We start from the raw sequence: 27,347 nt of genomic DNA, 5'->3' as shown, positions 1-27,347 counted from the left end.
TTGGCCAACCTCGTGTAACAGCTTCATTCTAAATGTGGGTCCTCATTCTGCCTGTGCAGTACAGGAGCTGCTGCCATGATCCGAGTCTTCAATTACTGACCATTCTTAATCCAGTGGACTGCAGACATAGACTGCAAATATGAAGAAATACAAGAGACAATGGGCAGCAGTGTCACCTGGGAGGGGAGGCCAGGATTTCAGGTTTCAGCATGAATCAAATCACTCTGCTTCAGTCCAGCCCAAGGCAATTGTTGTCTAGTGCAATTCAGCCAGTTGTTGTCTAGTGCTACCCAAGAAATTGAGTCAATTCCAGCTCTCGTACATACTTGAGCAGTACAGCCCATCTCAAGTCTAGGACAGCACAAGCTAGCAGAATTCAGCCCACCTCCGGACAGCTCAAAACCTGGCCTAAAAACGGACAGCACAATAATCCAGGCATAGTCCTGTGCAATCTTCCTGAAAGAGCACCCAGCATTGTGCAACACATCTCAATTAAATAATAAAAAAAGTTTATTATTGCAATCCGCTTACAGAAAAAAAAATGATGTGCACTTCTTTTCCTCACTCACGTCTTATCTTTAAGCAAAGGTGGACAACGCAGTCGGCTGGAAAAAGCTGTCCAAACGCAGAAGCAGAGAGCACACTCAGCAGACACCCAAGGAACATTCTACACATCAAAATCTTTTTACACACACTCACAGCGAAGCTCCATGTTTCCTCAAGAAGACCAAAAAGAGGGAGAAGGAAGACTGGGGCCGAAACGTTAGCCCATGGGACCAGAAGTCCCTCCTTTTGGCTCTTTATTTCCAAACTGATCAGGCAAAGCAGTGCTGGGAAGGGAGACGTCATCGGCGCGGTCCACAAAGGGGAGTGTACATAAAATAAACTGAACTGTGAACCGTCGCGTCGTCACAGTTTCAGAATCACGCAGAGGCGAAGGTCAAGGGGCTGGGCACTGTGGCCATGCCAGTACCCCCAACACCAGAAACACCCGGACCTGGCAAAGCGCAAACAAAGAGTCCACTGCTGCCAGGGAGGTCAGAATGAGACTGGACGTCCTGCAAGAGGATTGTGCCTCCTGTCCCCAGAGGAGAGGAGAGCTAGAACCCACTTCTTTCTGACTGACACTTCCTTCTGGGGGTGGAGACTCTGACCAGCTCCCTTACGGAGCATGGGCTTCATTTCTTTAAGCTTGGTTTTTATTTCTCTGACCTGCCATTCTGTTCATTAGAGGAACACAGTCCACAGGAACAAAAAGTGCTACAAAAGGTATTCATACTTATTATTGCTGTTCTTCACAAGTTACTACAGTTCACTTGCATCACAGAGGATACTGGTTGCCATGGCATTGGCTGGGGGTTGCCATGACGATATCAGGGGGTACCAGAGTACGCAGGGAAAACTCTTCCCACAGAAAAGCAGAGTGCCTGTGGCTGCAGAGCCACAGGGGTGGGCAGAGTGGAGTGGTGTGAGGCAGAAAAGGGAGTGAAGGCAGAGGAGAGAGAGAGGGAGGAGTGGAACGATGCTGGGGAGGGGGAGGGCTCTGTGAGGAGGGGAGGGGCTCCGAGGGGTGGTCACATGGAGGTGGGCCCCTCTGACGCGCACTGGAGCTGCCTCTGAATCAAAGAGCGCAGGGCTGTGTACCTGGAGAGAGACAGACACAGAGAGTGGGCGTTTAACATGGACCCAATGTTTCTGCTGTGTGCTGGTGGTCACGTGAATGTGCGGTGACAGACTGAATTTCTCCTTGTGGCCGAGCAGTGGACTGTCCAGATGATTGTTCAGCGTGTGTCATTTATCACACTGTTGCTATTAATGCCCAGGTGCAGTTGTGGGTCTTTTTTGCCTCTTGCTTTGCTTAGTTGTGAATTAAGAAGATGGAAGAGAGAAAGAAGACGATTTTTCTTGCAGTTTTTTTCTCTGGCTTGTCATTCTGCTTAATTACTTTCTCCAGAGTAAACCCAAACTCTAACCTGCCAACCATTTGCAATCGACAGAGCAGATACTGCATGTTGTTGGTTAGGGCCTCTTTCTTCCACACCATGTGAGCCTGCTGTGAGGCGTATGAGTGACTGGCTAGTGGATCTAAGATTTGCTTTAACGCTTCTGAACAAGGCTCAGTTAGGGCTTCAGGGAGCAGGACATGCAGTTTTTGCAACAAGAGCTCCATCTGGTGGACAGCTGTGGTACCACACCTGGTCATTCAATTCTTTGTGGAACAGTGCTGCAGTATACGGCTCTTTTTACTACACTGCAACACTACGCTCCTGTGGCGTTCAATGCCACCCAGACTTTTATTTACTTACTTAGTCTTCAGTTTCTGCACCTCGCGATCCTCCTCCTCCTGCAGCTTGGCGATGAAACTGCGCAGCACTGGCATCTCGAACTTAATGTACTGAGCCACCTGGGAGAGGGAGAGGAGAGGGGTGAGAGACTGTCCCATCTGGAGGCTCTGTGACCCTGCAGCGTGTGGACTCACGTCGTAGGTGACCTCCTCGCCCAGGTCCTTCTCCATCAGGAAGATCTTGCTGACCTGCTCGCAGGGGCCCTGCAGGACGCGCACGGCCAGAGGGTGGTCTGTAGACTTCAGCTCCTGCCGCTCTGGAGCAAGCAGAGGGGGCAAGACACTGAGACTCGCCAGCCCAGACCCCAAATCCCACACACCCCCCGAGACCCCGAACCCCACACACCCAGACCCTGAACCCCACACACCCCCAGACCCTGAACCCCACACACACCCCGAGACAGTGAACCCCACACACCCCTGAGAGGTTAAACCCCACACACCCCCCAGGACACTGACCCCTACTGCTCCTCAGACACTGACCCCACACACCACCTAAGAGGCTAAACTCCACACACCCCCGGGACCCTGACCCTTGAAAAACCCAAACAGACACCCAGACACACACGCTGATACACACTCAGACACACACGCTGATACACACACCCCAAGGCACACCAAGGTGATGACTGAGGGTGGTGACGGTGCTCTTACCCCCGCTGGTGTGCACCAGGTACAGTGAGAACTCGTCGGGGGAATTCTCGATCTGCAGGAGGGAGACACAGAGAGAGGCTTGTGGCAGGCTGGTCTCTGAAGGGGCCGTGATAGCAGCAGACTCGCCACCAGAGGCCACAAAAACTTCGATCACTTGTATATTTCACCGCTAGTCATTATATGAATGGTGAGGGTAGGTTACATACTTGCACATGGGTGTTAATCAGGGATGTGTTTTAGAAGTGGCTGGGATTTGGGAAGCAGTTGGCGTATAAACTGCTAAGACTTAGTAACAGAGAGAGGGCTTCTCTTGAGGGCAGGACCAGATATTAATTATATGGAAAGGTCTGTGAGACCACATAGTGTAGAACATGTGCAATTTCATTTGCTAAGATCCCTGGGGCTATCTTTTTGAAGGGCGGGGGGGGGGGGTCTCCCACAGTTTTATATAATCTGCACTGCGCCCTGCACAGGATCAGACCAGCTGTGCGCCCCCTTGTCAGAGTAAGGAACACGCAGGCTCCACACAGACATGATCCAAGACGGAAAAGTTCTGTAGTCCTCTCCATTAGCAGCAGGCTCTTATTCCCAACAGCTTGGAGCTTGCAAATGAAATCGTTTGCAGGGAGTGGCTCAGAGCTCAGGACTGAGCTCCAGGGAAGAGCACGTCAACTGAATTCTGTGGCAATCAGTGAAGTCAGTGGCGTTCAGCGCGTTTCCTAACAATGTTGTGGAATCATGCTCATCAGGAAACGGAATAACCAGAGGACTGGCGACAGTGGCGAACATCCTACGCAGGGAGCAGTCTGTGAGGAGACTCCTGGTAGGCAGCGCAGAGCCCAGTGGATTGATCTTGCTCACCTTGAACTTGTTGAGGAGCAGCCTTAGGATCTGCGGCGTCGTCATGGTGCTGTTGATCCGCACGTTGGTCACGGAGCCAAACGCAGGCGTGAAGACAGACGTCTGTGGGAGAGAGCAGCCTGGGGTGAACTTGGGCTCGACAATGTCCTCACTTGTGTGACAAAACTCACATTCTATTCAATTCCTTTGTCTTGCAATCTCTTTAGAACCATAACTACCGCTACTGCTTTGAAGCCAAATTCCCCGTTCCCTTTTTTCCCTGCATGTGGAATGAACAGATACTTTCTGTGGTGCTCCCAGTAAACGTGGGGATGGCAGTGACTCTGGGTCTGCGCCCATGTGTAAGGGGGAGGGGCAGCCTCTGGACATTGCGAGAAGCTGAAAGGTGATTGGTTGTCCAGGTGGAGGGTGAGGAGCCTGTCTATCCCCAGCCCAGCCAATCAGGTTTCGGCCCCTAGCCAGCTCCCCAGTACCACCCAGCTGGTGCTGGAGGCCCACACGCCTGCAGGCATCTCTTGACAGGGCGAGCTTACAGGCTTTGCTCTTTCAATGAAAGCCAAAAAGGCCGCTAACCACAGCCCACTCCACCCCAGCACCCCCTGCTTGTGCACATGTGTGTGTGACGAGCCCGTTGCTGTGGAGACCAGCCCTGCCTTGTGGTTGTAGTAGTGGCCGTTGATGGAGAACCGGTGGCGTCTGAGTCGCCGCTGGTCGCTGGGCGTCCGTCTCTTCCCTCTGCGCCACACCCCTGCGTCGCTCTTCGTCCGGAGCAGCTGGGGGGAGTCCTCCTCGTCTTCATCACCTGGGCAGCAACGGACAGGAGGGGGTTGGGAGAGCAGGAAGGGTGGAGGGGAGGGCAGATTGAAACGTTAACCGGAATGATTAGTTAGCAGGATAAATTAGTAGTGAGAAGCCAATGATGCAACAATCTCATCCAGCTGTTTCTCAGCAAACTGACCTCAACAAACATGGGTGGGCAGCTTGTTCCACACCCCCACCACTCTTTGTGTAAATAAATGCCTCCTGTGTGGATTGGAGGACTAATTCAGTTTCTTCTTGGGGTAGCTACTTCAATAACACGGCTGCGTATTTAAACTCCCACCACCACTCGAACTTAAGAACGATACTGTGGGGAAGAACTAGTGCCTTGATTTTAATTCAAGTCAATTCAATTCAAGGTGCTTAATTGGCATGACCAACGAGTAAAATCAGTGTTCCAAAGCAAAACAAGCACAATTAACATAAAACATTCCTGGGAGGGTTCAGGTTCACTGCTCCTCAGGCTGTGACAGGAGATCACATACTGGGCTGCCAGTTCAACTGCGTTCCCTCCCCCCTCTCCCAGTAGGAGTGGGAGCTGTTATTAACTGTTAGTTTAAACCCACTATGTGACCAAGGGACAACTTAAATCTGCTCTGTATACAATCTGAGGTGACACAACCACCGGGTGTACACTTGTGACAGACTCCTCTCCACGCAGTGCTCTCTCATGTCATTCCACGGTGCTGCCCGTTCGATACAGAGCCATGAGGCTGCTCTTCCGTTTCGCCACAGTCCTACCTGCCTCGCCCTCCTCCTTCATCACAGCGCTGCCGTCTGATTGGTCATCGGCTTCGGTCACCTGGATGGCCGGCGGGGCCAGCTGGGAGCCCTCTTTGCTGAACACAGAGAGGAGGGGGGAGCGAGGAGAGAGGGAAGGAGAAAACTGCATTCATCTGTACTGGAACGGGCGATGGGACACTTCCTCACTGTATTCTAAACAGGAAACTGGTAGGACAGTTTAACGGAATGAAGCAACATGGTCTGCGAGAGATTGGCAAAACGCATCCTTATTGTTTTCAATTTTACAGTCATCAGTTTTTGATACAATCAACAGATTTGAAGCTTGGAGCTCCAAACCCCACGATCGGAGGTACTCGGTTCCTCTCGGAGCAGAGGCTCCAGGAGACCACAGGAGGGCGCTATGTCACCGTGTCACAGAGGGGAGCCCTGGCCGAACAACCCCGCCCCGCCAGCTGCGCCCCCTCCTGGGCAATTCGAATCACAGCCTCCACAAAGCGACATGACTCGGGCTCAAACCAGAGATCCCAGAGCTCAACTGGGGACCCATTCTTTTACTTGTGTAAACTCTCCTAATTTTGGAAGAGAATTGTTCAATCAAAGCCTACAGCTACAGAGTCACACGGCCTGCGTCTCACTCCAAGCTGCACATATAGCGCCTTACAAGAGGGCATGCCTCTCACTGGCCATGCTGCACACTGACGTCCCCAGCCCGAGGATACCCCTGTGCTGAGAGGCTTGCAGCAAGTGAGACAGACTGTATTTTTAGATACGTGTTGGTCAGGATAACTGAGATCCAGACAGTTTTTTTATGTAAAACCACATGTGATCATCACTTAGTCCTGTGAGTGCGTAGGAACAGACAGGAGCCAGATAAGAAGTAAACTTAATCCTCACCTGGCGCGTTCGGCCAGCTTCCCACTATTGCATTTTATCCTGATCGGCAGTGTACATGCTCCCAAAGTCAAAGGACCGAGGAGGAGGAGGAGTCCCGGGTTCGAGCCTCACCTCTGAGCATCCAGAGTGCAGCCTGAGTGCCAGGAGGTGGAGGAGGGGGGAGGTCTGATTCGCTCGTTGTCGTCCTGCATCTGCAGCCTGATGGGCCGGCGGAGACCCCAGGAGATGTTGAGCAGCCCCTCCACTATGAGCTCGCCTTCCTCCTGCCCACAGACACAAGACACGGTGAGGCGCGTCAGTCCTGGAGGGACTGTCATTCCCTGCGCCCACCACTAGAGGGCACCAAACAGGGCCTCACAGACAAGGAACGAGGTCACCTGGGTGTCACGTCACTGTATTATTGAATAAGGTCCAGCACACATTCTCACATGGGCTTAACGTGGGAGATCATGGGCAGTTAGTGGAGTCTGTGTGTTTAAGGGTGTTTCAATGTGCACTGGGGAGTGTTGTAGAGCTTCAAGGAAAGAATCTGGATGCCTGGAGTATTTGTTTTGTCGTAAAACTGTGGGATGACGGTAGCCACTCTCCCCAGAACCGTTTTTTTGGATATTATTTGGAAGAAGAGAGGAACGTTTTCTTTCTTCTAAACAATCAGTTCTTTTCTTCTTTCAAATGAAAGCTAGGAAACATCCTAGACTGTGTTTTGTGGGTGAAAGTTCTCTGAGCCGCGCTACCAGAAAGGGTTAAATGACAACGCACAAGGAAGCTACAACAAAAAGGATTTGTTGTGCTTCTGTCTGCAGGTTTGGCTTCTCTCCCAAACAGGAGAGGAATCCAAGCTATTATAAGGCTCTCTTGTGTATTCGAAAGATATTATAGTACCTGTGGGGAGTGGGAGCACTTGATCTGGTGTGTATTTCACCTGTACTGCTCTCTCTCAATGGGTACGGGGCTGCAGTGCACACTGGGAGGCAGCAGGGTGCCTGTGTGTGGGGGGTATTCACGCAGAAGTGCACACAGACACACGCAGAGTAATTGCCCCCTGCCAAACCACAGGGCATGATTAATTATAGAAGAGGCCCAGTGAAGGAAAAACCGAGCCACACCTGATGCCAGCAGCAGATGTTACAGATGACATGTTTAGCCTGAGACAGAGTGATGAAGGGTGTCTAGGCAACTGGTTATATCTGAGAGGGAGAGAGGCTGTGTGGCCTTGTGGTCAGAGCTGAGACACTGGGAGAGAGAGGGGGGCAGTGTGGGCTAGTGGTTAGAGCTGAGAGACTGGGAGAGAGAGAGGGAGGCAGTGTGGGCTAGTGGTTAGAGCTGAGACACTGGGAGAGAGAGAGGGAGGCAGTGTGGGCTAGTGGTTAGAGCTGAGACACTGGGAGAGAGGCAGTGTGGGCTGGGAGAGAAGGAGAGGCAGGTAATAACTGAGAAAGAGGGGAAAGGGGGTAGTGTGACCAAGTGTTGAGGGGTGGAGACAAAGGGAAAACGGGAGCTCTCCCATTAGAACTAATTAGCAACTGAACAGATGGCACAGCTCTTACCTCTCTGTGTCGCAGCTGTAGATTCTGTCCCTCATAGTAGAGATTGTAGGTTTTGAGGTGTGACAGCAGAGCACTCCTACAGACACAGGACAGACCATCAGCCCCAGCACCACAACGGGCAACATGCCAACTTCAGCCAAAGGCTGACCTCAAGGAGATCCAGCAGTCACAATAACGGGCGCCTGAGTGGTGAGTGATTGAGAGCACACTGCTGCCAGCTCATGCTCCGCTGAGTGGAGGGGTATCACCACACACCTGTGTCAAAACTACACTGAGCTGCGCTGTGACGTCTTGCATCGAGATGTGTCCCATGTGTGATCTGGTCTCTGTGTGTGTGTGTGATACAGCGGGAGGGCTCTGTGTGTGTGTGTGATACAGCGGGAGGGCTCTGTGTGTGTGTGTGGTACAGCGGGAGGGCTCTGTGTGTGTGTGTGGTACAGCGGGAGGGCTGTGTGTGTGTGTGTGGTACAGCGGGAGGCCTCTGTGTGTGTGTGTGGTACAGCGGGAGGCCTCTGTGTGTGTGTGTGTGATACAGCGGGAGGGCTCTGTGTGTGTGTGTGATACAGCGGGAGGGCTCTGTGTGTGTGTGTGGTACAGCGGGAGGGCTCTGTGTGTGTGTGTGGTACAGCGGGAGGGCTCTGTGTGTGTGTGTGGTACAGCGGGAGGGCTCTGTGTGTGTGTGGTACAGCGGGAGGGCTCTGTGTGTGTGTGTGTGGTACAGCGGGAGGGCTGTGTGTGTGTGTGTGTGGTACAGCGGGAGGGCTCTGTGTGTGTGTGTGGTACAGCGGGAGGCCTCTGTGTGTGTGTGTGTGGTACAGCGGGAGGCCTCTGTGTGTGTGTGGTACAGCGGGAGGGCTCTGTGTGTGTGTGTGGTACAGCGGGAGGGCTCTGTGTGTGTGTGTGGTACAGCGGGAGGGCTCTGTGTGTGTGTGTGGTACAGCGGGAGGCCTCTGTGTGTGTGTGTGTGGTACAGCGGGAGGCCTCTGTGTGTGTGTGTGGTACAGCGGGAGGCCTCTGTGTGTGTGTGTGTGGTACAGCGGGAGGCCTCTGTGTGTGTGTGTGGTACAGCGGGAGGCCTCTGTGTGTGTGTGTGGTACAGCGGGAGGCCTCTGTGTGTGTGTGGTACAGCGGGAGGGCTCTGTGTGTGTGTGGTACAGCGGGAGGGCTCTGTGTGTGTGTGTGGTACAGCGGGAGGGCTCTGTGTGTGTGTGTGGTACAGCGGGAGGGCTCTGTGTGTGTGTGTGGTACAGCGGGAGGCCTCTGTGTGTGTGTGTGGTACAGTGGGAGGCCTGTGTGTGTGTGTGGTACAGCGGGAGGGCTCTGTGTGTGTGTGTGGTACAGCGGGAGGCCTCTCTGTGTGTGTGTGGTACAGTGGGAGGCCTCTCTGTGTGTGTGTGGTACAGTGGGAGGCCTCTCTGTGTGTGTGTGGTACAGTGGGAGGCCTCTCTGTGTGTGTGTGGTACAGTGGGAGGCCTCTGTGTGTGTGTGTGTGTGTTGTGTTTGTGTTTGTGTTTGTGTGTGAGAGGTACAGCAGGAGGGCTCTGTGTGTGTGTGTGGTACAGCGGGAGGCCTCTCTGTGTGTGTGTGGTACAGTGGGAGGCCTCTCTGTGTGTGTGTGGTACAGTGGGAGGCCTCTCTGTGTGTGTGTGGTACAGTGGGAGGCCTCTCTGTGTGTGTGTGGTACAGTGGGAGGCCTCTGTGTGTGTGTGTGTGTGTGTGTTGTGTTTGTGTTTGTGTGTGAGAGGTACAGCAGGAGGGCTCTATATGACTCTTACTTGCTGATGAACTTATTTTCTCCGACCTGAACCACGTCCTGCCTGATATCCATCGTCCGTCAGCCAGGGAGACACATCGGCAGAGCTGTGCAGAGAGAGACGGAGGGAGCCGAGGACAGTGAACTGGAGAAATGGGGGGAGTGAGAAAGGTGGGAGAGGAAAGAGAGAGAAAGATTAAAACACATAAAACACAACCATTCAACCAAGAGAAGACGACTGAAAAACAATCACCAGACTCTCTTCCTTCCCACTGAACCCCCACTACTTGGTTTCCTTTCCACTCTGAAATGAAACTCCACACTGGGGGGGAGGGACACCAAAACCGAAAGCCGTAGCATTTCCAGAGTTAAAAGAAGGTGCCATTCATTTGATAAAAACCATGAATTCACATGTTTGACATGTCTGTCGGGAGCTTCTGTCTGTTGTGGAGACTTTTTGTGCAGTTCTGTCCTCTCGTTCAAAATGAACTTCCACCACCACGCAGACACACAGCCACGTTGTTTCAAAGCACAGAAAGGCTGTTGGGAAGACTGGAGAGGACTGGAGGCACCGGCTGCAGACAGACAGACGCTCACACATCACTAACTTCAGTCTCATGCTGCTCTCATGACCAGAGACAAGTTCTGAGGCCCTGCTGCTATGACGAGGATCATGCATTTTCAATTCTAATGAACAGTCAACAGTTACCCAGTGGTTAGTCCTGGACATCACTTCTGGTTTCGGTTTGCGAAACTGATAGAAGATAGAACTATGAATGCTCTTAGTTTTAAGTAAAGAAAGAACTGTGAATGCTCTTAGTTTTAAGTAAAGAAAGAACTGTGAATGCTCTTAGTTTTAAGTCTGCCAATCGTGGCTCACTTCTTTATAACATTAAACTGAATTTAGAGCGATACAGTTGCATATGCTATATTGTTTCCTATTAGATAATCACTTTGTCCTTTCCCAGGTCTCTCTGCAGAAGATGTTGTAGACCACTCCAGTTTAGCGGTTTGCCCCTTTCGGTGCAGACAAGGCCGAGAAAGAACTGACCATTGCAGATTCCTAATTTCTTATTCCAGGAGAAACCAATTCCGTGTCCCGGAGGGCTGGCGTTTCTGCTAGGTTGCTGGGGGAAGGTTGCAACCTGTCCCGCTAAGCCAGTAATGAGGGGATTTAGCTTGTTACTGAAACCCTGCAGACAACACTGGCCCTGCAGGATCAGGACGACCCACCACTGTTTCATTATTTTTGAAAGCTGGAATCTGCAATGATTTTTTTATTGAATAGTCCCCCAACTCACAGTCGCCAGCAGTTCTGAAGACTCAGCTGATGGCCACACTCCCCGAGTTGCTCTGCCCTGACACGCCCACTCATCTGAGCCATTCACCTCTTTAACCACGCCCCGAGATCCACAACGCCCGGCTGGGTCTGCCCAGCCCAGCAACTGGTTTGTGACTGTCCGGACTGGGGTTTATGAGTAAGAACTGGCTTGAACTACTCACCAGCTCCTACCGGTAGAAGGTAAACTGTTGCTTTACTGGACCTGAGTGGAAACTACGTGGAAATTTACTTAAACCAGAAAAAACAGAAAGCACTTCTTTACACAAAAGGCTGTGGGAGCGTGGAACAAGCCATGTTGTGAAAGCTGATGATTCCCTTTACTTCCTGTTAGCTGGACACCGCAGTCCATGTGAGAAGTGAAGGAACTTGGAGAGACAGAAAAATAAAAGAACGTCTCTTTTTCAGTTCCCACAATTCAATTTCAATCCAACGTTTGCTAAGGCTGGGATCAGCACTGCGTTCGTTGCCTCTAGCAATTCTATTCCTTACCAAGAAACTGAAAGAAATTTCACTGATGTTGGCCAAGACACAATCCTGTCACCAATGGGTAAAGATTAGGGTTGCAGAAGCACATTTCTGCAACAGATCTCTTTTCCCACCATATTCTGGTTTGGTCCCATACGCTGATGATCAGAGAATGCTCACAGAGAAGTTCATCACAAATATTAGGCTATGAAATGATGTGCAGTCAAAGACATTGCAGTTGTACACTTGCTTGTACAGTACACCAGGGCCCCAGTTTAATGTCTCATTCACAGGACAGTGTCCCCATACTGGGGCGTTGGTTTGGAAATTCTGACCCAGAGGGAAGAGCACCACCTACTGGTCCACTTAAATCAGCAGGAACTGAGTTCTCTTTGGCCACGAGGACTCCCACATTACTTTACATCTCCAGGCGCAGGAGGAGTGCAGGGGGACCTCATAATGCGTCTTATGAGACTGGGCAAAGACTGAGATACCCAGAAACCACACTGGGAAAATGTCAATTTGCATTTGCAAAACTTTTTCTTCCAGAAGCAGAAGTGTTCTCTTGGTGATGATACATCTGGCTTGTCTAAATGCACATAAGGGATCTATCCAGATACAGTGCATGTGTTAGCAATGGTACAACGAGTCAATAGAGCGGGTGTTGGTGCTGAAACGCTGTGATTTTGTGCCGCTCATTGTCTGATTGACAGCCCCTTATTTTCAACTAGGAATTTGAACTTTTCAGAGTAAAGCACGTTTTGGGATACCTAACGTTCAGTCTGGTATGAGCCTCCCTTGCTTCTGAGGACTGTTTGAAAATAAAATGGGAAAAAAAAGCTGAAGCTATGAAAGAGGAAGAAGGTGTTTATTAAGCAAACTCGTTTTCCTCTGCAGTCCGAGGCACAGTGGTGACGGCAGGGCCTCTGTGAACGGAGCACCTCCATGCCTGTAAATCCTGACTGCATGTATCCGGAGTCTGGTCATCTGCAGGCCGTTCGAGGATATATTAGGAAAGTACAAACCACGGCCCTCTGACTGGAGGAAATAATAAATCTCTTAATTTGACTACTGTGGTTCCGCTTCAATACGGATAAACGTTCTATTAATAAACGACTGTTCTTTTAGAAGAAACAGGTGCTCATGCACAATTCAGACCAGGACAGTACACCTAGCCCATGAACAGGTGATATGAGACTCTTCACCTGAACACCTCTGCTCACTGAGCTCACTCCACCAGGCCTGTAACAGCACTGTCCTACTGCACTTTTACTACAGTCCCCACTGTAACAGCACTGTCCTACTGCACTTTTACTACAGCCTCTACTGTAACAGCACTGTCCTACTGCACTTTTACTACAGCCCCCTACTGTAACAGGACTGTCCTACTGCACTTTTACTACAGTCCCCACTGTAACAGCACTGTCCTACTGCACTTTTACTACAGTCCCCACTGTAACAGCACTGTCCTACTGCACTTTTACTACAGCCCCCTACTGTAACAGCACTGTCCTACTGCACTTTTACTACAGTCTCCACTGTAACAGGACTGTCCTACTGCACTTTTACTACAGTCCCCACTGTAACAGCACTGTCCTACTGCACTTTTACTACAGTCCCCACTGTAACAGCACTGTCCTACTGTACTTTTAAAGCAGTGCCAACTTTTATTTTCATAAAATGAAACAGAACAATACATGTATTAAAAAGAAAAACTCACACAGGACAATTTTACCCTAATTCATGACCCTTCTTCGATTTCTTTGAAAAAGGAAAGAGCAATCAGACAGGAAACAGAGCGAGACTCACACACCTACTGGTGAAGGAGGGATTTCTAGTCCTCCCACTCCAGACCCGCAGTCGGTCACCCTCTCCCCCTGCTTCCCAGCGGGCTGTAGGAGCCTCGGGAGTAGAGAATTCCTTTGGAAGAAGCTCCTTTCCTGGAGGGATGCGCCGACGGGACCTGTGCCACAGCCCGACAGAGCTCTCCCAGCGAGCTGCAGGCCACGGCTCCAACTTCCTCGTTCCGAGAGGCTTCACAGGAAGCCCCGAGTCAGCGAACTGCTCTCGCACTCGTGCAGACTTCCTCCTTGCTGCCGACGCCCGCAGCCCCCTCCGCCACGGAGGCACAGGAAACTCGCGCTCTTGACACATTTCTGATACCCTCTCCCCCGGCTCGCCGACGCGCAGACACTCCCACCCAGCGAGCCGGTCCAGGGACACAGCTGTCTCATGGAAACTGCAGGGAGAGGAAAGTCACGGTGCTTCCGAACAAGTCCAAGGGGCAGGTGTTTCCATGGACGGCCCCCGAACTTCGAATTTTGCAGCTTCCTAACTTGTCAGGCTTCTAACCCTGCGCCACGCACTGTCCATGCCTACACATCACGCCCCTATAGTGCCCCCTTGTGGACACTGACATGCCCACGCAAACGTGTGCCTCCCACGGTCCCATCTGTATGTGTACCGACCTGCATCGCTCCACGGAGAGCAGTTTTCAGTGGATTCCACACCCACCTTACAGACAGACTAAAAGATACCAGTCCATGCGATCTGATTTACTCACATGTCTCTAGGCCCAGTGTGGAAAATCCATCCCCTCGTTTTCTAACAGCATCATTCAATTCAGGGTGGCAGGGGGAGGCCGAGCCTATCCCAGCAAGCTACAGGTGCAACATCCTGGACGGGACACCAGTCCATAACAGGGCAGACACAGACACGCACACACTCAGACCAGGGATACTTTTCCCAGAAGCCAATTCACCCACCAGTATGTCTTTGGACTGTGGGTGGACACAGGGAGAACGTGCAAACTCCACGCAGATTAGAGGAAAATCCTCTGTGTTCATTGATGAATATTCCAGGAGACAATCAATGAAACTGTCACGATCGCTACTCCTCCTCTTAAGGGCGCTCCAGCCCTTCCTTGTTCTGGCCCATTACCTGCACCTGTTTCTGATTTCCGTTCCACCTTAAAAGCCAGACGCAGACGTCACTCCTGGTTCCTCATTGAATTCGGCTTCGTGAGAGCCCAGGTCCTGCTGCATCTGGCTCCGTTATGCTTTTAACCTTCTGTTCCTGATTCCCCGCCCCACCGGTCCCGACCCGGTTCATGGTTTTGTTCCCTGGATGGATCCCCTGGCCTTGGACTCTACCTTCAGTCTTGGATTACCCGTTTGGATGTTCTCATGGATTGTTCACCCCGGATTCACTCTCCCTGGACACCTGCACCCCTCGGACACGCCCCCCGTCTCCATACCCTCTCCTGCATGACTTTTTCCCCAGTGTTTCCTCACAATTCCGGATCGTGTCGTCTGCATAGGGCCCAGAAAGAACTGTTCGTGACAGAAACCTTTAACTTAATGCCTCTTGCAGCTATGAACGCCTGTAAAGTTGAGATATTTCCAGGAGTCAAAGTTCTTGATCCCAAGCACCATCTTGAAAAGCAACAGGCTTTGGGTGAACATAAAGGACAGAAAGGTTACGCAGGAAAAGATGCCCCTTAGTAGTTAGAAGTCAACTGATCCAAGGATCTCCTTCATTTTGTGAAAGAAGCCTAGGTCAACTAAAACAACATGGCTGGGAGACTTGTTCCACTCTCCTGCCACCCTTGACGTAAGGACGTGCTTCCTAATGTACAGTTTTAAAAACACCTCCATGTTTCCACTTGACCAGTGAAGTGAAGTCCCTTGAACTCCTGATTGTACTTTATTGCTCTTCTCTTCTTTTCTATAAGGTGGGGATCAGAATTGTACACAGTATTTTACTCAGGTCTCACCAGCGTGTTTTACAATTGTAATATAACATTCCCTGTGTTAAATCCTACACTTTAAACTCTGTAAATGAGTCCTAATCAGATGTTTCAAGTTCATCTTCTCCCAATGCGGATCGATAGCTTGTTTGTACAGAATGAAATGGACATTTCACGTTATGTTCTATTAAATACTGCACAAGACACAAGAGATTTTACTTTCAAAAACTGTTCATATATAAAAATAATCCAGTTCATGTATTCATTTAAGACTCACAAAATTTACAGATGATTTCAGAAATTCATGTGCTCTAAGGATGTTCTAGACTAATAGTAGAAATATTGGATCTCCATTCGGACAGGCTGAAAGAAAACTCTTTGAGAAGTGACGCCAGGCCTGACCTCCAGCTCCAGACAGGCTCAGCTGTGGCACAGAGCACAAGCAAGATTAAATATTAACAGCAGACAAAATTGCATAATTAATATTTCAGCAACAGCAGTGAGGGCTGGGAGACAGCCTCCAGACAGATCTCATCTCCTCCCTCTGATGTCTGCAGCCTGGCTGTCCCTGAACACCGAAACAACTGAACACCTGAACACACCACAGACCTGGGCACCCACTGCAGCCAGGGTCCTTCAGAGCTACAGCATCACATGATTCTGTCTGCAGTCCGGCTGTCCCTGAACACCTGAACACCACAGCCTAGCTCTCCCTGAACATACCACAGCCTAGCTCTTCCAGAACACCTGAACACACCACAGCCCAGCTCTTCCAGAACACCTGAGCACACCACAGCCCAGCTCTCCCTGAATATACCACAGCCTAGCTCTTCCAGAACACCTGAGCACACCACAGCCCAGCTCTCCCTGAACATACCACAGCCTAGCTCTTCCAGAACACCTGAACACACCACAGCCCAGCTCTTCCAGAACACCTGAGCACACCACAGCCCAGCTCTCCCTGAACATACCACAGCCTAGCTCTTCCAGAACACCTGAACACACCACAGCCTTCTGTAGCTCTTCCAGAACACCTGAACACACCACAGCCTAGCTCTTCCAGAACACCTGAGCACACCACAGCCCAGCTCTCCCTGAACACCTAAACACACCGCGGCCCCCTAAACACATCACACCTAAACTCTCCAGTACCGAGCTCCTGGATATATTGTAACCCGGTGTTCTGCCTGTACTGTAACTGCTGTGACATGGACAAAAAAACGAATAAACCAACTTCAAACCTGGGCATCAGTTTTTTACTTTGGGCATTGGGCAAGTGAAACAAACCAGACTTTAATGTCAATGTGCATTCCGGCTGTAATTCTTGAAACACTGCACATAAACAGGCCCCTGGGTCAGAGGTCTGTAATTAGAGCCCATTTTGGAAAACCGCAGCTCCTGGATCTACAAGAGTTTTCCAGACAAGATCTACAGTACGTGCCCACTTCAGACCTGACCCAGACTTCCCCTCGGAGACTCTCCCTCCCCAGCTAGCTGGTCCTGGTGGGCGTGATCAGCTGGCCTGGGTCACCCCCCGGCTGTGCTGGTACTGCTGGACTGCTCTCTCAGACAGGGTCTCCCCGGGATCAGCCCTGCCCTGCCCCGCCCCCGTGACTCGGACCCGATCCCACGCCCCGTGTTCCGGTCACGCCTCGCACTCCCCTCGGCTGCGCGGGCGCTTTCCATACACCCACATCGATCGAAACACACACACACGACGTTTGTTTGTGCTCTTTTAAGTTTCGTCCGCGCTTAGCGTCTTCGTCTCTTAAAATCTTTCCCTTTCTTTTCCGCTCCATTTAAAGAGACGCCCCCCCCTTCCCCTGACCGGCCACGCAGCTCCATTCAGGGCTCGCCGGCTCTCCCCATTGTCGGCGTCGCCATGGCGACCCCAAAAAACACTCACTGACTCACAGTGTCGTGAACTCGTGTGCAGATGGAGCACCGCGCGAGTACGTGTAACAAAACCGCTGCATACGAAGTAGCTTGGGCGAAGTGACTGACGACCTCACACAGACCTGCTGCTCGGTGTACTACGTTTTAATCAACTGCTTGCGAGCAGATGCGTCGCACTAATCCTCATTCTTGCGCTCCTTCAGAGAAAAAGAAAAAAACGTCTTAGAAAAATCAAAATGCAGTATTTCGTCATAAAAGAGCAGCTTCCTCATACAGTATCTGTGGCTCCGATGGCAAAACCCACCCTTGTCCGAGTTTGTGAAACCGTATCCAGTTCCCTGTTGTTGATGGTTCCGGTTCCGAGACATCGCCGAACCCGAGCCCGCCGGGCCGGCTGGACACGCGCCCGGCAGCGTCCACGCACCTTTTTCACATGGAAAACACGCGCCGGGCGCCTCGAGCGAGCGTGCAGACGCAGCGTTTTTAGAGCCCTTTAATTTCTACGGCTGACACATAAGTAGGAGTATTGCGCTCAGTGATGTTATTTCAACGTGGCCATTGCGTAACTAATTATAGATTCTTATCAGTGACCGGTCTGATACGTAAGATCTCTGCGTTTATGTAAAGATTGGGCATACAGCTCTGTTTTTATGAGCACTGTGATATATATTTATATTGGCGGCAGTATATGGGTGTAGATGTATAACATACACTTGAGTAATGTGTATTACAGAACACCTACTCTACACCTGTCTGTAGCGAGAGTTCATATTCTATAGACTGCCTCTGCAGTTATACTGGCTAACTAAACCAGAGCCATATACAGCACCCTGTAATTAAAGCAGAAGCAGAGTGTGGTTCATCAATTTCAAGCTGATATTGAAGGCATACTGTACAAGGCGATCGACCGCTGACACGTTATGTAAGATCAGAGACCCAGTCACGGGAGCGGCTCTCTGGGTCTGTGGTCTGGGCGCTGGAGAAACCGTCAGGGGCAGACAAGACGCCAAAAGTCACTCGACGGGGAGGTCTCTGGCCTCAGCGCTCAGAGAGAAACTGACACGGCTTATCTGAGCCAGCCGTGCAAATCGGAGATTGATGAAACTGCCCCCCACCCCAGCCCCCCTCACACCCGTGATGTATATTATACGGCTTTGTTACTGCCTGTTCAGGTCTCGACGCGATATTCTGTGCTGTGTGCAGGAGGCGAGGGGCGGCTGAGGCGCTCTTGCCCGACCGAAGGCAAATGAAGAGACCGGGGTGAGAGCCAGCAAGACTCCCAGGCATCTCTTTTCTGCGTGCTGTACTTTTCCCTCGCATAAATAAGGCAACACTCACTTTGTTCCGCCGGCCGCTGTGCCGCTCCTCCGCGCCCAGCGCTCTCCCTGCAGGGCTGACCCTATCTGTTCGCGGCGCGCTCTGTACCGTGTCGGTGCGTCCGGTTCGGGTTCGCTCGCGTACAATCGCTCGGGCAAGGAGAAGGCGGGGGGGGGTATGTGGAATGGGGGGCGGTCGGACCCCAGGGGAATCCCAGCTGCTCGGAATACATCCTCGGGACCATCCAATCAGCGGCCGCCTCACGCCCCTTTGTTGGTGTCGCCGACCAATGGCGGCGCGGCCGAGGGGGCGGGCTCCCCGTCAAACAATGCCGAGCAGCTCGGAGCCCCACACACGTGTCTCAGAGGGTATCTTACCCGGGTAGTCTCTGCCGCGCTTGGTGCTCGTCCGTTCCTCCCGTAAATCTATTGTGCGCTACCTTGTTGTCTGGCACACATAAACCCCACGGGACTGTTTCAAAAAGGAAGGATCTCTTCCTGCAGTTTTTGTCTTTTGGCTGGGGAGGTAAAGTCCTTGTGGATATCAACAAATAACCTGAACAATTTTTCCCGAATACGTTCCGCGAGATTTGCTGTGCAAATTCTTTGGGCTGTCGGTGTTAGAGGCTGGCATGTGCCCATTTGTGCGTGTTTGAGTTCGTCCTTCTGGCCCAAAGTCTATTATTCATGACTGTACGTGTCCGTCATTCTCCTTTCGCGCGATGTCGCCGCTCCTCTGTCTGGCCGTTACTTCAGCGCCTCCCGTGTTTTATCCACTGAGGAAGTACCGTAGCTAGCAGCTCCTCTCCACCTGTAAACCCGAACACGCGTGGGTCAGAGCAGTCCGGCTCCTGGCGCGGGCAGTCGGCCGCAGTCCAGTCCTAGCACTGTCAGGTTACTCGGCCAGATCCACCAGCGTGTTCACTAGTACTTCACTCATGCCTAATAGGATCAGTAGTCAGTCATGATAGTGACTCTATTAAAGCACTATGGGACTGGAATGGAAGGACTGAGCGCTGGAGCTTAACCCTTGAATTAGTACATCCTGCCTTGTTTGAATTAGTTTTACAGCACAGGCACAGCCCAACTCTGCAGGGCACAGGAGATTTCGAGGAGAGCCAGAGGCCCAAGCATGAGGTCTGTATGGCCGAGGAAGCCCTGTGCTCGCCTGCGTCTCCGTACCAACACTGCAAACCCTAATCCAATCACCCAGCAGCCATCTGTTCGCCCCATCTTCTCAGACCTCGGCCGGGGGGTTGAGTTCCGGACCCCACTTCGGATTCGGGGGGTGAGGTCCTCACTGAATCCTGTTCTGTGCACTCTCAGACCCTGGACATCACACCGGGGGCGCTCTTGGACCCTGAACATCCTGTTCTGTGTGCTCTCGGCCCCTGAACATCCCTCTGTGTGCTCTCGGACCCTGAACATCCCTCTGTGTGCTCTCGGCACCTAAACATCCCGTTCTGTGTGCTCTCGGCCCCTGAACATCCCTCTGTGTGCTCTCGGCCCCTGAACATCCCTCTGTGTGCTCTCGGCCCATGAACATCCCTCTGTGTGCTCTCGGACCCTGAACATCCCGTTCTGTGTGCTCTCGGCCCCTGAACATCCCTCTGTGTGCTCTCGGCCCCTGAACATCCCTCTGTGTGCTCTCGGCCCCTGAACATCCCTCTGTGTGCTCTCGGCCCATGAACATCCCTCTGTGTGCTCTCGGCCCCTGAACATCCCTCTGTGTGCTCTTGGCCCCTGAACATCCCTCTGTGTGCTCTTGGCCCCTGAACATCCCTCTGTGTGTCTTGGCCCCTGAACATCCCTCTGTGTGCTCTCGGCCCCTGAACATCCCTCTGTGTGCTCTCGGCCCCTGAACATCCCTCTGTGTGCTCTCGGCCCATGAACATCCCTCTGTGTGCTCTCGGACCCTGAACATCCCGTTCTGTGTGCTCTCGGCCCCTGAACATCCCTCTGTGTGCTCTCGGCCCATGAACATCCCTCTGTGTGCTCTCGGCCCATGAACATCCCTCTGTGTGCTCTTGGCCCCTGAACATCCCTCTGTGTGCTCTCGGCCCCTGAACATCCCTCTGTGTGCTCTTGGCCCCTGAACATCCCTCTGTGTGCTCTCGGCCCCTGAACATCCCTCTGTGTGTCTTGGCCCCTGAACATCCCTCTGTGTGCTCTCGGACCCTGAACATCCCGTTCTGTGTGCTCTCGGCCCCTGAACATCCCTCTGTGTGCTCTCGGCCCCTGAACATCCCTCTGTGTGCTCTCGGCCCCTGAACGTCCCGTTCGATACGGGCCCCTGAACATCCCGTTCTGTGTGCTCTCAGACCCTGGACACCTCACTGTGTGCTCTCGGACCCTGGACATCCCGCCGGGGGTGCTCTCAGACCCTGGACATCCCGCTGGAGGCGCTCTCGGCCCCTGGACATGACTTCCAGCACACGAGCCGTCAGCTCTCTGTGAGCACGCAGGCCAGAGACGTGACCCCAGTGCAACACAGCAAACAGAAGAGCGCAGAGCGTACGCAGCCAGGCTCCGGCCTGCAGAGGAAACAGGCAGTCCCTCCTTCCTCTGTCCAGCCCAGCGCAGGAGACACATGGACAGTCCACTACCCGCCCCGGACATTTCTATTTGTGAACCAGGAGCCCCTCCGAGGAAATGACAAGGGATATGAGGTCTGGGTTAAGCAAAATATTGGTCACAGCCCGATACAAGTCCAAATGTCCACTTGTGACCTCGATGTCAGCATTTCTGTGAGATACTAGTGCAGATACTAGATACAGCGCAGACCGCAGGTCCGATACAGGCGAGCGTGCAGCACGATTGTGCTCACAGCTCTTCATCCACCCCATACAGTGCAGACCGCAGGTCCAATACAGGCGAGCGTGCAGCATGATTGTGCTCACAGCTCCTCATCCACCCCATACAGTACAGACCGCAGCTCTGATACAGGCGAGCGTGCAGCACGATTGTGCTCACAGCTCCTCATCCACCCCATACAGTACAAACCGCAGCTCTGATACAGGCGAGCGTGCAGCATGATTGTGCTCACAGCTCCTCATCCACCCCATACAGTACAGACCGCAGCTCTGATACAGGCGAGCGTGCAGCATGATTGTGCTCACAGCTCCTCATCCACCCCATACAGTACAGACCGCAGCTCTGATACAGGCGAGCGTGCAGCATGATTGTGCTCACAGCTCCTCATCCACCCCATACAGTGCAGACCGCAGGTCCCATACGGGCGAGTGTGCAGCACGATTGTGCTCACAGCTCCTCATCCACCCCATACAGTACAAACCGCAGCTCTGATACAGGCGAGCGTGCAGCATGATTGTGCTCAGAGCTCCTCATCCACCCCATACAATACAGACCGCAGCTCTGATACAGGCGAGCATGCAGCATGATTGTGCTCACAGCTCCTCATCCACCCCATACAGTACAGACCGCAGCTCTGATACAGGCGAGCGTGCAGCATGATTGTGCTCACAGCTCCTCATCCACCCCATACAGTGCAGACCGCAGGTCCAATACAGGCGAGTGTGCAGCACGATTGTGCTCACAGCTCCTCATCCACCCCATACAGTACAAACCGCAGCTCTGATACAGGCGAGCGTGCAGCATGATTGTGCTCACAGCTCCTCATCCACCCCATACAGTGCAGACCGCAGGTCCAATACGGGCGAGTGTGCAGCACGATTGTGCTCACAGCTCCTCATCCACCCCATACAGTACAAACCGCAGCTCTGATACAGGCGAGCGTGCAGCATGATTGTGCTCAGAGCTCCTCATCCACCCCATACAATACAGACCGCAGCTCTGATACAGGCGAGCATGCAGCATGATTGTGCTCACAGCTCCTCATCCACCCCATACAGTACAGACCGCAGCTCTGATACAGGCGAGCGTGCAGCATGATTGTGCTCACAGCTCCTCATCCACCCCATACAGTGCAGACCGCAGGTCCAATACAGGCGAGTGTGCAGCACGATTGTGCTCACAGCTCCTCATCCACCCCATACAGTACAAACCGCAGCTCTGATACAGGCGAGCGTGCAGCATGATTGTGCTCACAGCTCCTCATCCACCCCATACAGTACAGACCGCAGCTCTGATACAGGCGAGCGTGCAGCATGATTGTGCTCACAGCTCCTCATCCACCCCATACAGTGCAGACCGCAGGTCCAATACAGGCGAGCGTGCAGCACGATTGTGCTCACAGCCCTACAGTCTGACTTTCTTAGACTAATACATGCTTTTTCAGCAAGTTAGGGAAGAAAAAGAGTCTTGATTCATTCTGTAACATCATATTTTATTAAATAGACACCTTTAGGAACAAGGGATAGAACATATTCAATGCTACCATAACTATACACGATATCTGGTCCAGATAATTATAGCACACTTTTGCATTTTAATATATATTTATATACTTTTGTTTTTTAGAAGATCTCTTTTCACTATTATTAACATGAAACAGGAAGCAATGTTAGAAAAATACATTATGAAAAAGGTCTAGCAGACAAACAAAAACAAACATGTTCTTCTTTCCCATTGAATGACAGTGAACTGAAGACCCCTTGAGCAACCCCCCCCAAAGCCCAGAAAAGGGCTGATGTGTAGACACCAAATCGTAATGAAATGTAATGAAACAGTGCACTGTGCAGCATGAGGATTCAGGATGAAATGCATTTCTTTCATACAAATGTTACTTCTTAGCCTTAAAAAAAAAAGTTTACAAAAACCCCCCCAAAAACTTAAAGAAGTTTAAGATATGAACCACATGGTATCTTCTATTCAGATATCCCCTTCAAAAGAACTGAAAGGGAGTGTTTAATAGTTCGCTCATTTGCATACAGCACAAAAGATGTCTGGATTGTGTGAAAGGACAAAGGCGTGCCTGCATGCACACTGGCACTGCTCTGCTCCTCCTCCTGGGGGGCGCAGGGGCACGGGGGACTGGAAGGCACAGAGGACTGTCCACATGTGCACGTGCCACCACGTCGCACGACGGCCCTTCTCACCACTGCTCTCAGGCCAGTCAGGGTTCCCATGAACTGTACAGTTAATGTCCCTGCATAAATTACAACAGCTACAAAATCAAATAAATACATATAAATAGAAACAATCAAGAGAACATGAGAGAGAACTTTGTTTTTCAATGGCTGGATTTAGCTGGTGGGCATCACTGCTCGTCTCCAACCAGGCGGGACCTCTGGGCCTGCCTGGCCCTGGAGAGACTGGGGCTCTCGTCGTCACCCACATCTCCGTCAGGACAGGAGCCCCAGATCCCTGGGGGACCGTCTCTCTCACCGGGACAGGACAGGAGCCCCAGATCCCTGGGGGACCGTCTCTCTCACCGGGACAGGACAGGAGCCCCAGATCCCTGGGGGACCGTCTCTCTCACCGGGACAGGACAGGAGCCCCAGATCCCTGGGGGACCGTCTCTCTCACCGGGACAGGGACAGAAACCTCAGATCCCTGCGGGACCGTCTCTCTCACCGGGACAGGACAGGAGCCCCAGATCCCTGGGGGACTGTCTCTCTCACCGGGACAGGACAGGAGCCCCAGATCCCTGGGGGACCGTCTCTCTCACCGGGACAGGACAGGAGCCCCAGATCCCTGGGGGACTGTCTCTCTCCGGGACAGGACAGGAGCCCCAGATCCCTGGGGGACCGTCTCTCTCACCGGGACAGGACAGGAACCCCAGATCCCTGTGGGATCGTCTCTCTCACCGGGACAGGACAGGAACCTGTGTGTGTGGCAAAGGGCTTGTGCGTACAGTCTGGACAGAAGAGTATCGCGCTCAGGATGTCACAGTTCAAGGTGCCAGAGACACCCAGGGTTCCCGATCAATGAACTCTTAACCTACAAGCAGGGCGGCAGCCTTGCCGATTTTCTGGCTCAATTAAAACCACCAGAGGATTAAGATTTAAGCAGAAGCGATGTATCAACCCGATTCAACCTGGGCCGGATCAAAGTAACTGCTCTCCCGCGTGGATGCTAAACTCTGTCCAGGAATAATCCTAATAAAAATGCTCTACCAGGAGGAATATAGCACAAAATAATTTAATCCAATGTGAACACAACTGCCCCTCGCTTTTGGCTGATGTCTCTCCTGTGTGGATTATACAGCTGTTCTCCCAGAATAATACCAACACTTCTCCTCTCCTAGTGTAATCCAAATACAACTGCTGTCCCAGTATACACCCAATACCACCGCTATCTCAATAGGATGATCTCTCCTGTGTGGATGATCCAACTGCTCTCCCAGTATAATTCCAACAGGTGGACAAGCTTCGAGAGGCATGCCGGAAGGGAACCTGCTGGGTTCTGGACCGGGACATCCAGACCTGGTTTGGATTTATTGTGGGTGAAATGGACTCTCCTAGATTCAAGACATCTGAGGACAGGAGGAGGCTGATGGCTCAGTGCTGAAAGGTTAAGGGGTAAAGAGTCCAGTTAAAGCTTTTATGACAAGATTTCATAATACTGGGCAAAGTATTTTCTTAAATTGATCTAGATGGTGAAAGTGTTCTTAATCTTGAGAAACAGGCGAGTTAATAACGCCTCTAAAATGTACAGGACTGGGGTTCTCTGGACCTGTGCTTGACACTACTGCCACCTGGTGGTATTAACCTACAACTGCACACAGCACGCTCAATCCTAACTGCCATTTTATTTTAAAGTTTTCAGACTGGGGAAGAGATCTGTCTGTAACTGTTACATTTGGCCCCTGACAGACGTCTTGTGCTAAACTACATAAGAGTGTAAAAACAGACACACAATGTCTTGGATTGTACAGCCTTGTTTTTTGGCAGAAACAGCTAAGCCTCATGAGAAAAGGAAAACCCTTTTATAAGGAGCAGCCAGCCAACCCCTCCAGCCATTACTCTAGACTCTGCAGTAACACAGCACTGCCACAATAAAATGAGCTGCCTTTGATGTCTGTGCAACAAGACATCGGGCGCACAACGGAAACGCCACACACGCAGCGGTGTTCTTCCAGTGCAGGGAGGGAGGGCGGGTGCCAAGCGTCATGCCCGGGCAGTGCCCTACCGCTGGAGGCTCTGCTCTTCTGGCTCGGCTCTGGAGGCATTGCCTCCCACTGCCCCGCTGGAGATCTGGCTCTCTTACGCAGGGCTCCAGGACTGGAAAGCATGTTAAAAATAACTTGATTTGAAAAACAGGCAGATCTCTGTCCTCCTAACAAAATGTAGCTATGGAGATGGAAACTGGGACAGAATTCTCAGCTGGGTCAAAACTGTGTCTGTGCCTAATGTAACAATCCTTGCTATAACAGGACTGCTTGTACTACATCCTCTACTGTAACAGCACTGTCCTACTGTACTTTTACTACAGTCCCCACTGTAACAGCACTGTCCTACTGCACTTTTACTACAGTCCCCACTGTAACAGCACTGTCCTACTGCACTTTTACTACAGTCCCCACTGTAACAGCACTGTCCTACTGCACTTTTACTACAGTCCCCACTGTACCAGCACTGTCCTACAGTCCTACAGCTTTAACCCATCAAGCACTGATCGGTTTGTGGGACATGCCCTCCTAGATCAGAACTGTATCTTGGCTGCACCCGACTCTCCGGAGCGTCTCATATGAAACAAGCTCTGCAGCTCAACAGGCTTTCACAAGACCAGCATCCTTGGGAGTCCCAATGGTCAAAGGTCAAAAGCATGCTTCACGATTAAAAAGGCCTTCAAAGAATTATGTTCACGAGTGTCTCAAATAAGACCAACTAACAGTAAACGAGGGAGAGCTGACAAATAGCATAAAAAATACTTTGTTAAAATAAATGTAACAGTAATTCAACTTCCCACAGACACTTCAACTCAAAAGGAACTCAGAGACTCAGGGATAGGGTCTGGTTCATTCCCAAGCTGAAGCACAAGGAGGTTAACATATCTGGCAAGTGGGAGAGCTGGGACTTGAACTAGGAACCTCTTGTGGAGACTGAAAGACTGAAAGCCCCTCAACTGAACCACTGGACCCCCTAGCCTCCTACCTTTCAGCATGACAGGACACAGATGATCATGTGTACAGGCAAGTGGCTATTGCCCATGCAGGACCTAATCAGAGACAGGTCCTTCCCCTGTCACTACTACCTGGTTTGAGTGACAGGCGCCAGAACCAATAAATACACAATCACAACTATCTACACCAGCACCAACTCCTCCCAAAACAATGCCATTTCCCCATATCTGGGCTCATTCCTGACACCCTTGGTCCATTCCTACCTTCTATGACTTACAACAGCCATAGTGACAATCCTATTGAAGCACACCCTGAAACCCTTTGTCTGAAAGAAAGAAAGAAATCCTTTGTCAGCTACAACGTCCCACAGGTAGGAGCAGAGGAGAGCCAGGGAAGTCTGAGAACACCCATAATCCCCCCAGCCCAGCTAGTGTCTCCAGCATGTCAGGTAGACTGCGGCTTTGTTACATTTCCTGATGTTCTACCCTAAGCTATACAACACACTTGGCTACGTGACTGGAACTTGAACACCACACAGAAAAGAGCCTCTCCCACGTCTTCATGCGTTTAGTTTTTCCCACATGATGGCTTCAGATGCCCGGATTACTACCGGGCAGCACAGAGAACTGTGGGCGATGGAGAAGACAGACCTGACACTCCTGATCTCACGTCAGTTATTAACTTCACCTTGCTGGGATGGATAAGTGTTCAATAAACTTTGAAGTGAAGTGATCGCATGCTGACTGTACTATACAACAGCAAGCTGGACTGGAAGGCTCGTATTGTCTTGCCTCTGCTGCAAGATGACAGCTGGACACACTGTGCTTCACTGAAGAGCCCAACCTTCTGAACTGACCTAAAAACGCCACTAGGTCCAGTCAGAAACTGGGGACTACAGATGGCTGATCAAACCTGCAAGATCAGGTCTCTCCAAGCTCTCCTGTGCACAAAGTCAATCACTTGACTATCATGGCCGG

The 27,347-nt window shown here is 51.6% G+C and overlaps 2 protein-coding genes across 9 annotated transcripts in view; both read right to left on the bottom strand.

The window, feature by feature from the left end:
- Window positions 1-492: 492 nt before the first annotated feature.
- rassf2a (Ras association domain family member 2a) lies at window positions 493-18,551 on the bottom strand. Of its 3 annotated transcripts, XM_069180892.1 has the most exons (12): window positions 17,372-17,588; window positions 17,190-17,264; window positions 9,639-9,761; window positions 7,864-7,939; window positions 6,428-6,579; window positions 5,420-5,517; window positions 4,513-4,661; window positions 3,860-3,961; window positions 2,999-3,050; window positions 2,480-2,601; window positions 2,307-2,404; window positions 493-1,644 (listed from the first exon to the last, which is right to left on the bottom strand). In XM_069180892.1, the coding sequence occupies exons 3-12, from the start codon at window positions 9,689-9,691 to the stop codon at window positions 1,575-1,577; spliced, it is 972 nt and encodes a 323-aa protein (XP_069036993.1). In that variant the 5' UTR covers window positions 9,692-9,761; window positions 17,190-17,264; window positions 17,372-17,588; the 3' UTR covers window positions 493-1,574. The 3 variants fall into 3 exon arrangements, with proteins under 3 accessions (XP_069036993.1, XP_069037004.1, XP_069036990.1); XM_069180903.1 differs by lacking the exons at window positions 17,190-17,264; window positions 17,372-17,588 and adding an exon at window positions 18,406-18,551; XM_069180889.1 differs by lacking the exons at window positions 17,190-17,264; window positions 17,372-17,588 and adding an exon at window positions 13,237-14,859.
- Window positions 18,552-22,668: 4,117 nt separating this feature from the next.
- slc23a2 (solute carrier family 23 member 2) overlaps window positions 22,669-27,347 on the bottom strand; it is a 45,597-nt gene continuing 40,918 nt past the window's right edge. For 5 of the 6 annotated variants that reach the window (XM_069180876.1, XM_069180880.1, XM_069180874.1 and 2 more), the window contains one exon: window positions 22,669-23,451. In XM_069180876.1, the coding sequence (XP_069036977.1) occupies window positions 23,223-23,451 (229 nt within the window). In that variant the 3' untranslated portion in view covers window positions 22,669-23,222. Of the gene's footprint in view, window positions 24,812-27,347 lie in introns of all 6 variants that reach the window. The other variant, XM_069180885.1, reaches the window with a different exon arrangement.

The sequence above is a fragment of the Lepisosteus oculatus genome, chromosome 2, assembly GCF_040954835.1.
Source record: "Lepisosteus oculatus isolate fLepOcu1 chromosome 2, fLepOcu1.hap2, whole genome shotgun sequence".
Lineage (NCBI taxonomy): Eukaryota > Metazoa > Chordata > Actinopteri > Semionotiformes > Lepisosteidae > Lepisosteus > Lepisosteus oculatus.
Note: the sequence above shows the minus strand (reverse complement) of the source record. Positions and strands in the feature narration are given on the sequence as shown.